We start from the raw sequence: 17,737 nt of genomic DNA on the forward strand, positions 1-17,737 counted from the left end.
GTTCAATAAAATCATGGCCCATCTGACCACAAGTTCAAATCTAAATCACTGCTTTCCCTAATAACCTTTCACCCTTCTGGTTTAACAAAAATCCGCCTGCCTCTGCCTTAAAAATATTCAATGACTCTCCTCCACCCTTTCAAAAAGACAGTTCCAAAGTCACTCAACACTAAATTTTTTTTCCCAGGAATATCAGTCATCAAATTCATCTATTCATATTAAGTTGTACATTTATTGGCTTGCACATATCTCAGTTACTGACTACACACCCTGTTCTTTATAAGCTTCTAACATTATTGCTTTTTACCTAACACTCTGTAGACAAAAATGATAGGAATTTGCTTCCTAAGGGTGATCAGACAGTTCCCACTGAGTAAACTTCTGCAACAAACGTTACAATTAGGAATTCACTTTTTGGGAAATCACAAGCTGTAAACCCTGTATCCTGCAATTTGAGGCTCAGCAGGTTTGCTCATCCACCTGCTGCCACATTGTATTCATTTATTGGCACCCACCTATTGTTTCAGAAAACCCAGACCAAAAAAAAACTCAATATGCTGCCTGTAGTATAGCGGCAAATCCTGTAATGAGGGGCAGCCATCCAAGGTTGAAACCCATTCTTCACTGATATGAAAAATCAAACATGTCACCATTTGTTTTCCCTCCCCTCCCCTATCAGCGTTCCGAAAAGACCACTCCCTCCATGACTCCCTTGTCAGGTCCATACCCCCCCACCAACCCAACCTCCACTCCTGGCACCTTCCCCTGCAACCGCAGAAAATGCAAAATTTGCACCCACACCTCCTCCCTTACCTCTCTCCAAGGCCCCAAGGGATCCTTCCATATCCGCCACAAATTCACCTGCACCTCCACACACATCATCTATTGCATCCGCTGCACCCAATGTGGCCTCCTCTATATTGGGGAGACGGGCCGCCTTCTTGCAGAACGCTTCAGGGAACACCTCTGGGACACCCGGACCAACCAACCCAACCACCCCGTGGCTCAACACTTTAACTCCCCCTCCCACTCCACCAAGGACATGCAGGTCCTTGGACTCCTCCATCACCAGAACATAACAACACGATGGTTGGAGGAAGAGCGCCTCATCTTCCGCCTGGGAACCCTCCAACCACAAGGGATGAACTCAGATTTCTCCAGTTTCCTCATTTCCCCTCCCCCCACCTTGTCTCAGTCGATTCCCTCAAACTCAGTACTACTGTCCTAACCTGCAATCTTCTTCCTGACCTCTCCGCCCCCACCCCACTCCGGCCTATCACCCTCACCTTGACCTCCTTCCACCTATCACATCTCCATCGCCCCTCCCCCAAGTCCCTCCTCCCTACCTTTTATCTTAGCCTGTTGGACACACTTTCCTCATTACTGATGAAGGGCTTATGCTCGAAACGTCGAATTTCCTGTTCCTTGGATGCTGCCTGACCTGCTGCGCTTTAACCAGCAACACATTTTCACCATTTGTTGGCTAGGTTGCTTTGCAGAGCATTTCACAGTATTGCCCTGAATTTATCTCAGTATGGATCTGAGATTGAAACCATGGCTGATTAAAGTGGGAATACTCACAGGGGGTTCAGTGAAAGACAACGATTCCCCTGAATTTTTCAGTAGCACAGCAAGGCGCTTCAGGAACAACTCGTCTGGTATCAACTTTTCTTCTTGAACCTTTTCATACAAAGTCTTTGCAGAAACTACATCATTGTCTAATGCTGGAGAAGAAACAAAATGGAGTCATTTTGCAATAGCCTTACATTGTGGTTAAATACTGAATTATTGTTACTCCAAATAAATTTGACTTTATTTAACAAAATAAGCCTGACATTAAACAGTTTACCATAACATTTCATTAGATATGAATACGCCACTTCTTTTTCTGGAAAATCTTTCATCAGATCAAGGAGCCCTGTGATCTTGTGAGCCTTAGAAAAAAAACGAGACAAATAAAATTTAACCTGATAACAATACATTGAACATTTTGTACCATACTGCTGGGTAATTAACTCCTTAAAATGATAATGCCTTACATTTTTACAATGTGACAAGCATTTTTCTCCATTCATATTACCCTCATTTGGAAAATTAAGACTTATTTCTGCAACATTGCAGAACAAGGAACAATTAGTACAGTATCATTAGAAGTCAGCTATTTTTATTTTAGCCAAAGTGTAAAGAATTGTGTCATAAAGAAAGCCATTAGAGAAAACAGCACTAATGGGTATATCAGATGACTCCAGTGGGTGATAGAAATAATTTGAAGGTGAGTGAAATCATGTGCAAAATATCAGAAGAGGGCTATGTTAATCTATTCAAGAAGAAACAAACCAGTTTTACCGAACAGCTTTTTAATTCAGCAGCAATTCGTTACCGAAGTGGTTATTTTTGGGGCAGCCAGTGACATGGCAGAGAATTCGAAGGTAATTTGAGACTGTTCTTCAGGGATTGCAGTTCAACCTCTTTTAAAGAATCTGATTTAGGAATCAGGACAGGACTAACACCCTTGACTGCTTGCATATCTTTTTCAATTTGAATGACAAATTTACAAGTTTAGCTGGGATTGCTTATTTCAATGAGGTAGACGAGGGGCTAGAAGTGGTTTACCTACAGAGTTTAAGAAAAAGGAAAATGAGTTGTCCAACCCAAATATTCAACATTTCCAATAGATGGTACAGTGTCACTTGCCACTAATAGTAGCTCAGGAATAAAATGCCCAGGGATGTATAGGTTAGGTGGATGAGCCACGGTAAATGCAGGGCTACAGGGATGGGGGGGTTCTGGATAGGATGGTCTTCGGCGGATCAGTGCAGGCTTGATGGGCTGAATCATCTCCTTCCTCACTGTAGGGATTCTATGATTTTTATACAAATATTTCACAGACTCTTCTGTGTACATACCTGCCCAGGTTTCTGTGCAGACTTAGCAATGAATGAAATCAAACTTGTTTTCTGTTCGGCAATTGCAGGGCACCTCTGAAAAACAAACCCAGATACATTGGTTGCATTTAGACAGTGTAACTATTTGGGTAAATACCTTAACTTTATGTTGAACTAGCACATAATTGCAAATTAATGAACATTCACTAAATACATCACATTTTAAATACTTAATGCTATAATTATGAGCCATATTTAAAAATGTAATTTCCAGTTTATTCATATTTTCTCACTTAAGTTGTGAATGTTAGTAATGAATGATACAATAATTCCTCATCCTGAAGTTGTCAAGCTGAGTATCAAAAGACCAAATAAAGAGCAGTAGTTCTTCCATCCAGAAAATAACTCCTGTTGTATTCTACATTAGTTGTCTCTGTGGCCGAAGTAAACTGCTGTTTCAGTATCACTGTGACAAAATGCTATGCAGGTATATTGTACCCAGCTCAAACTGTGGAAGCTGACCACATAGATGACCTCTGTAACTAATAGACAAGAGAGTTGCATCCTTTTGGTGAGGCTGATGTGAATTTCATGTCCCAAAAGTGAAACAGCACTGTAGAAACCCACAGTTAATGCCAAGAAATTAAGTGAGTATTTTCTTGTTTTCTGTCAAAGTCCCAACTTGAATCGAGTCACACTGTTCATTGGCTATGATCTTGCACAAAAGTCATAAGCCAGAAATATAACTTGCACCATATTAAATCAATTAAATAATGGCATTATATCAAAAACAGCATGCTCAGTTCGGATACACTACAAATTTGCTAAATTGCACTATGAGTAATTTTTAAAAAATAATAGCTTAATGCCAAAGTACATTACTTGAAGTTGCTGTTCACCTTTCATTCTCCTGCCTTTCTGAACTAATATTTATTCACCAAAGCTCCTTCAACAGCATCTTTCCAAACTACAACATCTACAACCTAGAAAAAGGAGGGCAGCAAACTCACGGGAACATCATCACCTAAAGGAGTATCTCCAAGTGACTTACCATTCAGACTTTGAACTCTGATCAACATTCTTTCACCACAGATGTCAAAATCCTGGAATCTACCCCAGGATTCGGTACCAAATGAAAGAGCAGTTCTACAAGGCTGCTCACCACACTTTCACAATGGTAAGTATACAAGGCAATAAAGTATTGATGCCCATATATCGAGAATAAATTTCAAAGGTATTTTCTGCCATTGCCCATTCACATTACAACCCATCAAGTACTGCAGTTTCACATCAATGCCATTTATCCAGTTTTTATACATGCCATTTTCAGTTCATTATTTTAACAGTTACACATAGTTTACATGTTGCACTAACACAAAACCTACTCGCCGACCGTCTTCCTTTCACCTTTTGTCTGTTGTTAAAATTATTGCTCAAATCATCTGAGATTTCTTTGGGATTTTTTTGATATCCCCCAAAAAATCTCAGTATGTTATGAATGATCCGGGCCACCCCCATTTACTACTTTTAACAGATTGAAACATAAGGGAAAGGCTGGTTTTACTTCTGTAGATTTCAACCTGACAAGTATCGAGGGGGAGGACTGAAGTCAGAACATCCTGGCCCATTATACCATCCCAACAAAGGTGTTTGACTAAGGCATCTGTTGGGATTTTGCCCCTTGACTAAAAGGATAATACTAACTTTACATGAGAGAAAAACTAGAGGGGGCATACATATCCAAGAACGTTCCATTAGCATAAAAGAAAACCACTCAACTGAGTATGGCAATCCCAAAATCAGAGAGGCATTTTACTCGAATGAGGGGCTGCCCATCACAAACAAAATACACTGCACTAAGTTTAAGAAAATACTTCAAACAACAATTCACAATATTTTATTCATCTTACAATTTTCTCTCCACTCTTGAATTTTCAAATACCCACCAGGATACTCCCAAGCAATGGCCTTAAATTAGACTGTCATTAACAACGTACAAAATCACAGCATCAGATTATGGTCCAACACATTATTTAGAAGAACTAGCTTTTGGAGCGTTGCTCCTTCCTCAGGAAACAGATTTTATAGCAAAAGATTACAGTGCCACACAACTGAAATGATATATTTATTGCAAAAATGCAAGAAAGCAGGAAAAGTCCCAAAACTGTTCAATATATCATTTCAGTTGCATGACACTAATTTTTTGCTACAAATTCTGTGCATTATGGTCCTCCTCCACAGCCACCTGATGAAGGAGCAGTGCTCCAAAAGCTAGTGCTTCAGAAGTGCTTATAGTGTTGGACTATAACTTAGTTGCACGATTTTGAACTTTGTCCACCCCAGTCCAACACCGGCTCCTCCACATCATGATTAAGAATGTAAGTCTTGGAATAAATATAAAAATTGGAAACACATATCAATCAAAAAAAAGAGAAAAGAATTTGATTTTTCAGTTGGAACCAGATCTGTGAACAGGTTCTCTCTCTGGGATTCTCACCAAATCTACATGTGCCTTGAATTTCTATCTCATATCTGTAGAACTGCATACATGCTTCCACAACTCGAGAGCAATACAATTATTTATAACCTTAAATGGATAAAATAGACCAAGTAGCATTACGCATAACTGATGACATGGTTTGAATTTGGCAAAGTGTATCAATTTGCATCAAAACAAAACCCTAAGAGATTTCTTAAGTTTGTTGCAAAGGCAAAATTTATAACTATCATCATGCACTGTGCTAAGTTGATCTCTTAAGAGATATGATTCAACAGTACAGAAAAAAGCTCATTCAGTTCACTGAATCCACACTGACCCCTGAAGAGAATCCCACTCACATTCCAATCCTATCGCTGTAGCCCACATTTACTTTGGTCAATCCACCTAATCTGCATTTCTTTGGACTGTGGGAGTTAACCAGAGTATATGGAGGAAATCCATGCAGGCTCTGTGAGATTGTGATTTAGGAGCCGGAATCCTTTTTACTGGTCAAGATTTATTTATTTAATATGACAGAATTCCCCACTTCCAAAAAAGTGCATTGGTCAACATTTATGTAATTATACTGCTCAAATTTAATACATCAATGCTGCTGTTGGTGTTATATTTATATAAAAGTTACAAAATACCATAGTCTAAATGTGCAACAATGTTTGACAATAGATACTAATTGTAGGCTGTTCCAGCTCAATATGTAGTTTGGCTTGCTTTAACTCTTTGCATTTATTAATCATATAATATTACAAGCAAAAGCTGTGTTGTTTACTGTTGGAAGAGAAAAATGTGCACAGGCTGACAGCATGAGTACCCATGAACCCAGCAATCTGCAATATCACTGATTGTTTGGCTGCCACCTGCTGGGAACAGACTCTTTGTCAGTGCGTGTGTGTACACTGTCAATGGCAGCTTTTATTCCCTACAGACTGCTCAACATTTGCTCTGTTTTACGTCTTAAACCATCAAAAAGCCTGAATGCTGTTGTCTCATTCCCTGAAGATTACCACCCTGTCATTTACTGCAAATTCAGAACATCGAGCAACAGCAACTTATGAATTTATGCATTTGTTATTTTGTTGGAAAATTGCAGACAGAACATGACTGATAAAATACCATATGCCGCAGCAATAAATCTTTACACCTTTCAGGAACGTTTTCATTTTTTTTTGTACAGAGGAAGGATACACTGAAAACACTGGAAAATTAAAGCATAAGTAACAGAAAAGTTGTTAGCAATACCAACATTCTGTGAACAAATGTAAAAAAAAACTAAACAGATTGAGGATTTCCAGCTTAAGTACAGGAATCACTACTAGTTTACTGGTAACTAACTTAAGAGAACAGATAGTGTTTTTAATTTTGTTGTAGAAGAATACACTGCTGTGTGCACAGGTTTCATGTCCAAGGAGAAAATGTTTAGGATTTCAATTGAGCAGCATCAGTTTTACATTACACTTAGTATCATCTATTTCTTGGGATTTGTAGTGGTACTTTATTTCAAACAGGCATGTGATGTACTGAAATCGAGAGCAGTGTAAGGAACAATAAGGAAAGAAATCCGAATCTTTGTTCTGCATGTGTCACAGTGAAATAGGAGGTCCCAGTTTAATTACAAGAGATTTTTACTCGACTGTTGTTAATGACAGTATAAAGATATCATGATTTCTATCTTCTGCAACAAGCATAGGAAGTGTTTTTTAAACCATAATATTTTTTAAAAGTTGCGCACCATATCGGAGCAGAATACACAATTGCCCACTTGCCCAATTCTGAACAGTGATGCATCGCACCGCAATGATTACAGCTGCACTCAGTATTTGGCCTTATAAAGACGCACTCATAAATAAAACGTGTCACAACTACACAAAGAAGTGAAAAATAATTATTTATCAGATTTCCTATCTCTCATTTATCTCGTGATTTGATCTGTTACATTTAGCACCAAGTTCTGACGTAGGGTTACTGGACTTGAAAAACTAACTGATTTCTTTCCATAGATGCTACCAGAGCTGCTGCATTTTTCCAGCAATTTGTTTTTGTTTCTGATGCCCAGCAACTGCAGTTCTTTTGCTTTTTAAAAAAATTTAGCACATATATTGAGGATATAATTGAGGAAACTCAAGAAATATGTTCAAATCCTGAGAGAAGACGTGAACATACTGTTGAAACAAAAGCCCATTAAGTTAATAGCATCCATGCTGATCATTACTCACAAGGTAGTGCACAGTAACATAAGTTAACATTATTGACATCTGTTTAAATATGCAACTCCAAACAGAAAAAGGAGAAAGGCAAAGTGACCATTAAATAATTTTTTTACAAATCATATTACAGAATGATTAATAAATACCTGTAAAAGGAGTTTGGCATCTTCGGTTCTGTTGAGATCCATATATTGTAGGAAGAGATCAGTCGCGGGCTTATACACTGAAAAATGATGAGCTAACCGCTCAGCCATAGCGCTCACTGCAATATAAAAGGCACCAAATGCTAGTTTAGTTTAAATATAGCAAAGAATCTTATATTTTGCTCTATTGGCATAAGTACTATTGTAACTTTCTCAAAAACATTGTCATAGAATTTAATGTTCATGTTTCACTTCACAAAAGTAAATGCTCAGGAGAAGGAAGAGGTTGGGGGAGGGATGTGGTCACTGTTTAATTCGGGTGTATCTGTCAAAACTATTAAGGCAGCCTATCCAAAGAGGTTAACTCAGCACCAAAAAAAAAATTAGAATAGGATAGGAAAAGAAAACTCCAGAGGAGAAAGTGAAGCCTTGCATTTTATATAATGCATTTGTTTCTTCCTAGATCATTACAGAAAAAGGGAGTGGTTAGTTAGCTCAGTTTGTGGTCAATTGATTTGTGGTACTAGCTGTACGAATTCCATTTCCATGCCAGCTGAGGTTACCATGAAGGTCACACCTTCTCAACCTCAACTCTCACCTGAGGCAGTGACCCTCAGGGTAAACCATCACCAATCATCTCTCTCCAGTGACTGTGCAGCCCTCGGGTCTTCAAGACAGTTCTTTCTTATTGCCATCATGGAGCCAGAAGTGGTTCAAATACTGTGTCTGAGTTAGGAAGGTGATAAGTTCAATTTATGATTAGGTACACGTGAATGGACAAAAATTGCAAAAATCTGAAAATCAAAAGGAACTTGGTAGTACTTGAGCATGGAACAAATAAAGCTAGCACACAGGTTCAGCAGGAAATTAGAAAAGCCAATGCAATGTTGGCCCTCAGTTCCAGGGGTTGGGGTATAACAGAAGGGAAGCCTTACTGCAGCTGTACAAGGTGCTGATGATATAACATCCGGAGTAGTGAGAGCAGTTTTGGTCCCCTTATTGAAGGAAAGATATAATTTTATTGGAGGCAGTTCAGAGAAGGTTCACTAGGATGATCCCTGGTATGAAGGTATTGTCTAAGCAAGTTGGGACTCTATTCACTAGAGTTCAGAATGAGGGATGATCTCATTGAAACATAGAGGATTCTTAAGAGGCTTGACAGGATAAACGTTGCGAGGATGCTTCCCGTCATGGGACAGCCAAGGACCAGGGGGCATAATATTACAATAAAGGAGTGTCAATTTAAGACGGAGATGAGGAGGAATTTCTTCCAAGAGTTGAGTGTCTTTGGAACTCCCTGCCAGACAACATCGTGGAAGCAGAGTCCTTGTGTACATTTAAAGGTAGATAGATCCTTGATCAGTGCAGGAGTCAAAGATCAAAGGAAAAGGTCAGGAGAGTGGACATGAGGGGTGTACGATCAGCCATGATTCTATTAAACAGCAGAGCAGGCTTGAGGGGCTGAATAGCTGAATACTTGGTCAGCCAAGTTAAAGCAATAGTCTCAGTGTTCTCAAGTAGAGCAGAGAAATGCTGCTCAGGGGGATTTGGTATGTTTTGGTGCAGCCGTTTGGGCGCCAAACCTATGTGGCGCCAGCCCATTTGGTGACAGATGTTTGGCACTAAGAACATTTCTTTATTTGTAAATCTGTCTGTATGGATAGCTTTAGTGTAACAAAATTACAATATATCTGTTATATAACTATTTGTCATGTTGAATAACCACGCTTGTTTATCGAATGGTGTAGATAAGTTTTATTTCAATATAAATATACTACTTGTACATATGAACATATAACAGCATTTTATTTTGTACTAAGTGGTTTTGTATATAGTAGTTGAACTTGCAGCCTCGAAAATTCCAATAGGTATATTGCTGTTTGCACTTCCTTTGTATAAATTGAGCTAGTACATATTTAGAAACAGGAAAACTAGCTCTTTCCTCATTTAGCTGTTTGCTCAGGCTACAGTTAGCCCTTAGCCTCAGTTGAGTTAACTGCGGGTTCGCTGCCACAAATGTTTCGTTCTTTTGCCATCTTTTTATATTTTTTAAAATCGTTTCATCCATATGATGGCTGAGGAGGTATTAACAAAATGCATTGATTAACAGATTTAATGTTTTTAGTGATTAACAGATTTAATGTTTTTGTTTTTCAATAAAGTTACAGTTTTAAAACTTTTTAAAGTTCTACCTTTGAATGATGATGAATCAATCAACATTTTTTTCCGAACGCCAAAACGTCTGTCGCCAAATAAGCTGGCCCCCAAACGGCTGTGCCAAAACGCTGGCGTCCAATAGTCCCATTTCGGGTCAGGGATACAACTCTCCACTACAAACTAACAACCTCACTGGAAGCATGTGTGTGAACATCATTTCAGGATAATCCTACCAATATCCCACAAATGGGTCCCCAGCAATAAAAAATGGACTTGGAGGCATAGGAGCTTTGGAGCCACACTCCCATAGAATTTTATACAGTGAATGCAACCCTAGTAAGGCATTAGTGATTGAACAGTAGTCACAGAATTGGAATGGCATCTGAGAGTGATTGATACAAATGGAGCGATGTTTCACGCAAAGTACTTTGGTGGGAGCGAGAGGAAGGAAAATACCATTAACTAACTGCTTTCGCAATGACAAAGGGAGTCAGCTATTTCGTGGAGTTACTTTGTGTTCACTTTCCAAAGCTTCGTAGCTAACCATTCACATTTGAGCTTATAGGCCACAAATTTTACATGTGCTTTTTACAAATTTGTGAAGCCACTGGTCCTGCAAAGACATTTAAATTTATAAGGACAGACTGTAAGCAGAAAAAACAATTTGGAAGATATGACTAATTGATATGTCACCGCAGCAGAGTCTCAAGCTCATTGTACTTATCTGATAAACACTGTTCCAACTGCATGATTATGGTCTGCAAGTCACCCCATTGGTAGCTATGAAACCCACCCAACACAATGGGTATGGGAATTGTCAATTCCTAGCATAGTTAATAGCAGTACCACACATATTTTGTCTGAGCTACCCATGATTGGACACCAAAAAAAGCAAATGACCGCAACTCCTATCACAGGAGTGTGAAGGAAGATCCTGCATAAATGGAGCCAATTGGTAGCATTAGGGCTCAAGCTGAAAGGCAAACAAGCAACACCAACACAACTAAAATTTCAAATATAAAACTTGGTTAAGTCCTAGACCATACCCAATATTGATCTCTCTTGCATTTTTGAATTTAAGTACTAGAATTATACAACAAGTAGCATGCAAAGTCAGATAAACTTACATTTGTCTATTGCTGCTTCACAATTTTCCTCTAATATTTTTCTAAAGACATAGGACATGCTAGTTGCTTGCTGCTGAGAACTATATTCTCCTGGAATGTAGAATGGTTCAATATATTCCACTGCTGTGTCAATATTATTACTGAGGGAAAACAGAACAAAATGTTGGATTGTATCTTAAAAAATTACAATCTTACAAGTAGCCACCAGATACAAAATGGAAAACAAAACACAAATGCATTTTTTATTGAGAAAATTTTGCTATTTGTTTGAATGGTTGTTACTATAGTGAAGCAAGAATGATAAAACTGGTGAAATAATTCAGGTTGAATAGAGACAATCAACAGTAATCAGATGCAGCATTTGAACAAACTGACCTTGAGAAGTCTAACTTACAGTGATGCACTTGTAAGAGGAAATAAATTTGTCTTAAATGGCAGATGTTGTGTGGATATCTGCACGCTCAACTCACCCAGTTTACAAGCTCCAATAAATTCTTAAACATGCAAATATTGCACTAAGGCATTATCTCTAAATAATTCAGGCTAAGAAGACATTTTAATCTTTATCACGCTATTAAATATTTATTAATAAAGATACACACATCCTTCTAAAAATATCACTTACTCTGCAAGTCAAGTGTAAGAGTTGAAGAAAAGGAATAAAGAGTTCGATTGTACTGGAAATTGCGATACTTTCAATCCAATATTAAGCACAGGGAAAAATAAAGAAACAGGCTGGATATCTGGGTTTGGCAGAAAGACTCAGACAATGCTATAGAAATCTTTCTTTGCCATTAGTCCAAATTAGGGAGATATAGAAAAAGTTATCACATATCCACACCTTGGTAAAATCAAGAAAATTAAAATCCTAACACCGTGCCATATTTTGCTAATGCCCGGTGTAGCATTGTACCATGAAAGATCATGACTGTTAATTGCTTCCTATTCAGAAAAAGGGCGTTGTATCAGAGAACAAGTTAGAAAAATGTAAACCATTTACAGTAACAATATTAACAAGCGTTTTATAAAATGCAAATATCTGCCCCAAATTGCTATTGTAATTAAGCAAATATATTGTAAAAAGAATGCAATCATTGCCAATAAAAATTTTATATTCAACTCATATTATTGACAAAGATTAGCCGTCAGTTAGCTCACTCCTGAGATAAAAGTTACATTATTCCTTTTAAACGAAGGTTGAAATTAGAACAGGAATTATGAAAGAAGAGAATACTAAAATTATTTGGCACAGCTCATAATCTTTTGTATTAAAATAATGGCTAAAATTTTCTTCAATCTGTTGTTAATCTTCCATTTAGCAATTTTCTCAAGTACTTTATTTGTTAAATTAAAATGGATGTTCACAACCAATGGTTAACTGAAATGATTATTCCCATTCCAACACATTTTTGGAACCCTGATGTTTAAATTCCAAGCGAATACTTACTGAGTTAGAGCCAATATGTTCTGAATGATCATTAATACTGCTAATAATAAAGGGTGATTATTTTCACTTTTCAGGAAATTAGTATATTGAGGAGGAAGCAAGAAAGACAACAGCAAACAGAATGAGAAAGCAGATAACTAAAAGTTGGCATAATACAAAAAAAATCAAAAATAAGTATGCTTATACATAGATGAATGCACTTCTCCATTAAAAATTAAACTGTTAACAGAATTGTGCTACTTTCAATAAATGCCTTTTTTAGGAGAATACAAACACTTCTCAACAAAAGTGGAAAATATTTCAAATTAATAGGATATTCTTGAAACCAATAAATTATTTGTGAAGCTCAAGTTTCATTCAGCTTGCAAGAAGATTTATAGTGGCAATCTTACTTGAATTCAGAGTGGCATATTTTGCTAAATTATCTCAACAACAAAAAAAAAATTACTTACTTCTTTATGTGAGCCAGGACCAAGTTATTGATAAATAACATCTTGGACAAGTTGATAGGTCGTGCCAAGTTGCTCATCAATTTTTCCACAAACTGAATTTTCTCCACATCACCCTTGGAGGCTAAAGCTTGGACTAACCGTGCAACAGCGAGCTGACTGGGTACTTGATTAACTTGCAACATCTCTTTTAGGGTAGAAGCAGCATCTGAAATTAAATTTAACCAAATATAATGAAGGGATTTATAAAAAGTGTTAAAATATTATTTTTTGCAAAATAATTTCACAAATGCTGCAACTGCATTTCCCCTCTAGTAGTTACAAGCATAAGTCAATAGTTGACAAAAAACCTTTTTCCAACTGAAGCAAAATTGATTTGACACTGAAAATAAGTGAAATGATTCCTTTAGCTCATCAAGTTTACAGGTAGATCTGTTTAATATTTCCATTTTGAGACCCATAACCTTTTGAGACCCATTTTCTTCAAGAGAAGGACTGCTTTTGATTGATAATCACACATTGACGTCAGATATGAATGGTTTTAAAACATTACTGATTCAATTTAGTGAACTTAACTTACATGTGTAAAAGTTCTGGTCACTGCATTAATCAATACATAGGCAAGTTTGAGCAGCACCTTATTCACATTTACCTTGAACAAAAATGTTGGTTTCCATCAGATTTACAAAATAAATCTTACTTCAAATATTATCTAAAAAAATGTTGTGCAAAATAAATAGACCATAATGAGAATATACATATTCATCTCAGTTTCAAAAGAGATTCTACCTCAGTTGCACAAAATAAGTTTGATTTTGTGGGGGTAAAACAGTTTCAAGGAGAAAAGTGCCACAACATTAAAAACAAATTATTAATAAAAGGTTGCTTTTATGTACTTTGTCTGAAATGCAGTATTATTAAAACAGAACTGATTTAATTGTCCTTCCTTTAAACAAAGCATTTTCAATATGAGCATGTGGTTCTATGCTGTAACTTCAAATACTATCTACATGTCATTTTACAAACATACACTTTGTTCTAATTTGATAATTAAATGTTTTTAGTATCTACTATAATTATAAAATGAAAGAACAAAAACATAAATGTAATTTTCAGAAAGAAACAGCATTGGAAAAATGTTGAACATTTAAAAAAGATGAATAGATGGAAGGGATAATACCTTGAAATCTAATCTATGAAGTCTTAACTTCTACTTGTAAAGCAGAATATGACTTAAAAGAACACAAGTATAAATAAAGTAATTACTGTACACAAAAACAAAGTTTCAAATTTTTGTAGATGTTTTGGTTAACAATAAACATTTATGACTGTTAACATCAGCGTCATCCACTGCCTCTCTCAGTATTTAATTTACCAAGCAAAAATAATTCTTAGGCAACATCTCAACGAAGATAGTAAGGTTGAATCCCTCGTACCTACCCCTGCAGAAAAGTTCTTACCCAATATCTCTTTTCGAACAAAATTTCTTTAGTTGCAATTGCTTTGCAGGAATTTCTATTATTTTGCAACTGTGTAAAGGTGAATTTGCTCATTCATCCATTTCTAAAATTTTTGAAAGCTTGTACTTTTCACCCACCACCCCCACCCCCTAAGTCTGCAGCCCACTGTTTTAGCTAAGACAAAACCATCCTCTGTTAAATGGAATGGAAACTGGACTAAGTGGCCAAATGACAAGTACATTCATATTCAGCTTCAGTTGTATTATAGATGCATATATAGTAATTTATGTCTCTCAGCTACTACAAAAGACTCTTGATAAGCAGGTAATTTGCTAAATGGACTCCTTTATCACAGCTTACGAAAGGCGTTACATGAAAATCTGCAGAGGCATTAACATGATGTAAAGGTCATAATGTGTGACATACCTTTCAGATTATCCCGCCTAACTTGCGTTATGATGAGTAGGCTGTTGGCAGCGTCGTTCAGTGTAAAGCCCTTGATGCGGGTCTCAACTCTAAAGAAGCAGACATTTAGAAAGGAATTACTGACATGCTTCTGATATGATAATAAATGGTTGAGACCGAGGTGAAATTATAAAAACTACCATTCCAATGTTAAAAATTTTGCCACAAATGTCGACCTGTAGACAGCTTTTATGTTAGAACGTCAAATACTGAAATAGTGTTTTTTCTCTCCCTTTCTTTCTTTTTTTTTTGGTTCTGACAGCTGCCATAAGTGGTACCCTAGGCAGTAGAGAGAGTAATGTTTAAGCAAGTGGTCTAGCTTCCAGAACATTATCTCTTAAACATGAAGATATTAGACATTGAAAAAGTCGCAGATCAGAGTCTCAGCTTGTATGTGATTTCGGTGGGGGTTGGCGATTGCAAATCATGTTTCACTGTGAAATCAGAGTCATATACAATGTCTACCGCTGACGATGAGTAACAACAGTTGTTTTTGTGCATCTAAACAATGAAGCCACGTTATCCATGGGAGGATGTGTTCTTCATCTCAAAACCTACAGCTTTGTGACCGAAACACTAGGTGCCTCCTAAAAATCAATCCACCTTACACCATATGCAGCCATGAAGTCACATCGCAAGTGCAAAATCATTTGGGTATTGATTTTCTGGATGAAAATTGAACAATCTGGCCACAAGATATGATGCACTTCCTGGAAAACATGTAAAATACTTTATCCTACCCGTACAATAAAAACATACAATTGGTGAACAATTCACACTTGAAAATTACACAGCTCTGTCAGTTTCACTCATTTGGCAGAACACAATTGTTAGAAGCTACAAAAACAGAAATTACTGGAAGCATCTGTGGAGATAAAGTAGAGTTAACTTTTCATGTTTATTGACCCCTTCTTCAGAACTGATTGTAGGCTAGGAAAAGCTTTGAAAAGCTTTGAATATTTGCTGAAGGTGGGGTGGTGAGATAAGTGGAGATGAAGCCCAAGAGAGAACAGTAATTGGGCAGAGAAAGGAATGGGTAAAGGTCAGACTCAGAGAATCAATTGTTGCTAGCTGACAATGGGTTGGTTATGGCAGCAGCTCATGTGATGACAAGACCAGGTATGGGGGCTTGGGGTAAGGACACAACCCTAAATTATTAAACTCAATACAGAGTCATGAAGGCTGTGCAGCCCCCTAGCAGAAAATGAGATAATTGCTCTTTGAGCTTACGCTGAGCACTGCAGTGAGCCCTAAGATAGAGATGTTGGCCAGGGAACATAGTGATGCGTTGGTTTAGTAAACAACAGGAAACTCAGTATCACTGAAGCACACATCAAGCCTCATCATCACATGGGCTGCTACCACAACGGACCCATCGTCAGCTACTAATGGCCCCCATTAGCTGTTTTTCATTTTCCTAGGCTGACCTTTACCCATCTTTTTTTAATCTTATCAACTGCTGTTCTCTCTCTCTCTCTGGACTGCATCTCCACCTGTTGTTCATTTCTCTCTCCACCCGACCTTCAGCATATATACCAAACATTTCCGAGCTACAATCAGTTCTGAAGGAGGGTCACTTGTCCTGAAATGTTAATGCTGGTTTCTCTCCACAGATGCTGCCAGACCTGCTAGGTCTCCAGCAATTTCTATTTTTGTTCCTGATTTCCAGCATCCATATTTTTTTTGTTACTGTTAGAAGAATGTTGCTGTAAAATAAAACCAATTGCAGGGTATTTAGCAGATCAAAAGATCAAATTTGATAGACACTGAAGATTCCACTCGACCCACTATCCTGTCCAACAATCCCCCGATCCAACTTCACCATAAATAGATCAACTGATCAATTATTTTTCTGCTCATTTGTGAAATGTTAATATGGTTAGTACTTTTTCCCCATACCAATCATTACATTTCAAAAGCAATTTATGAGAAGTTTTGAAACATTATAAACACCAAAAACAGCTTCAAAAAATGTATAATACTTGACAATTATGCTCCCAATTAGACAATGTAAAAGCAATCAGGTGCAATAATTTAAGTCATAACATCGCAAAACCTACAAATCGTGCAGCTCAGTAAACACCTTTTCCATTTCACACTGCAGTTATTCCATCGTCAAACAGCATGGGAAGCACATTCATAGGAGGTTCTACATAACTGCAACTTCTCCAATTTAAACTTATTACATATAATGAATGACTTATTGTATCAAGAATCTTGAAACAGTAATTCAGAGATCAGATGATGACTTTGAATTAATTGAAGACTGTTTTTGAATCAAATGCTATGAACATTTACAGGAACGCCTCAGGTAGACACTAAATAAAAAGTTAAAATAAAATCAAAAAGAATTACAACCTTGACTGCTTCATAGTTACGTCTCATGCTTCCTGACTGAAGATGCACAGGTTTGCATTTTGGTTAAAATACATTCTTTGTAGGAATTTCTGTCCATACGTCAGAAAAAAATTCATTTAGGAAAATAAAACCTGTAACATACAGACAACTGATCTGGTTCCAAACTTCATAATTAAACATGTCACCTTGTCTATAAACAATCTAGTTACCTTCACCCCACATCGCAAATCATCCTGCAACTCCCCTGCCCACTCCTTATTACTCATCAACCAACTGAACAATGCAGGTTTAAGCCCTTATTAAATGAACTGCAGGCACTAGGAAGAGTGGTGGTACACTACACAGAAAATAAAAACTTACCATCAAACATGACTGCATTTACCAACAGGCCAGGAGTACTATCACTAAGCCAAGCTGACTTAACTCGTGAGTCACAGCTAAAATATATCAGTGTTTGTATTCATTCATTATTCAAACTGCATTACTGAGAACTTGTACATTGCCTGCCTTCTTGAAATGATCCTTCAGGTTAGTATTAGACTCTG

At 37.2% G+C, this 17,737-nt stretch overlaps 1 protein-coding gene across 1 annotated transcript in view; it reads right to left on the minus strand.

Moving 5' to 3' along the window:
• The window catches only part of lrpprc (leucine-rich pentatricopeptide repeat containing), a 131,170-nt gene that overhangs the window by 1,642 nt on the left and 111,791 nt on the right, over positions 1–17,737 (minus strand). The window contains exons 31-37 of the mRNA XM_060831374.1: positions 14,796–14,884; positions 12,913–13,117; positions 11,014–11,153; positions 7,733–7,848; positions 2,907–2,981; positions 1,850–1,934; positions 1,582–1,724 (exon numbers count right to left, since the gene is read on the minus strand). Coding sequence (XP_060687357.1) covers positions 1,582–1,724; positions 1,850–1,934; positions 2,907–2,981; positions 7,733–7,848; positions 11,014–11,153; positions 12,913–13,117; positions 14,796–14,884 — 853 coding nt within the window. The remainder of the gene's footprint in view (positions 1–1,581; positions 1,725–1,849; positions 1,935–2,906; positions 2,982–7,732; positions 7,849–11,013; positions 11,154–12,912; positions 13,118–14,795; positions 14,885–17,737) is intronic.

Source organism: Hemiscyllium ocellatum, chromosome 10 (assembly GCF_020745735.1).
Source record: "Hemiscyllium ocellatum isolate sHemOce1 chromosome 10, sHemOce1.pat.X.cur, whole genome shotgun sequence".
NCBI classification, from domain to species: Eukaryota; Metazoa; Chordata; class Chondrichthyes; order Orectolobiformes; family Hemiscylliidae; genus Hemiscyllium; species Hemiscyllium ocellatum.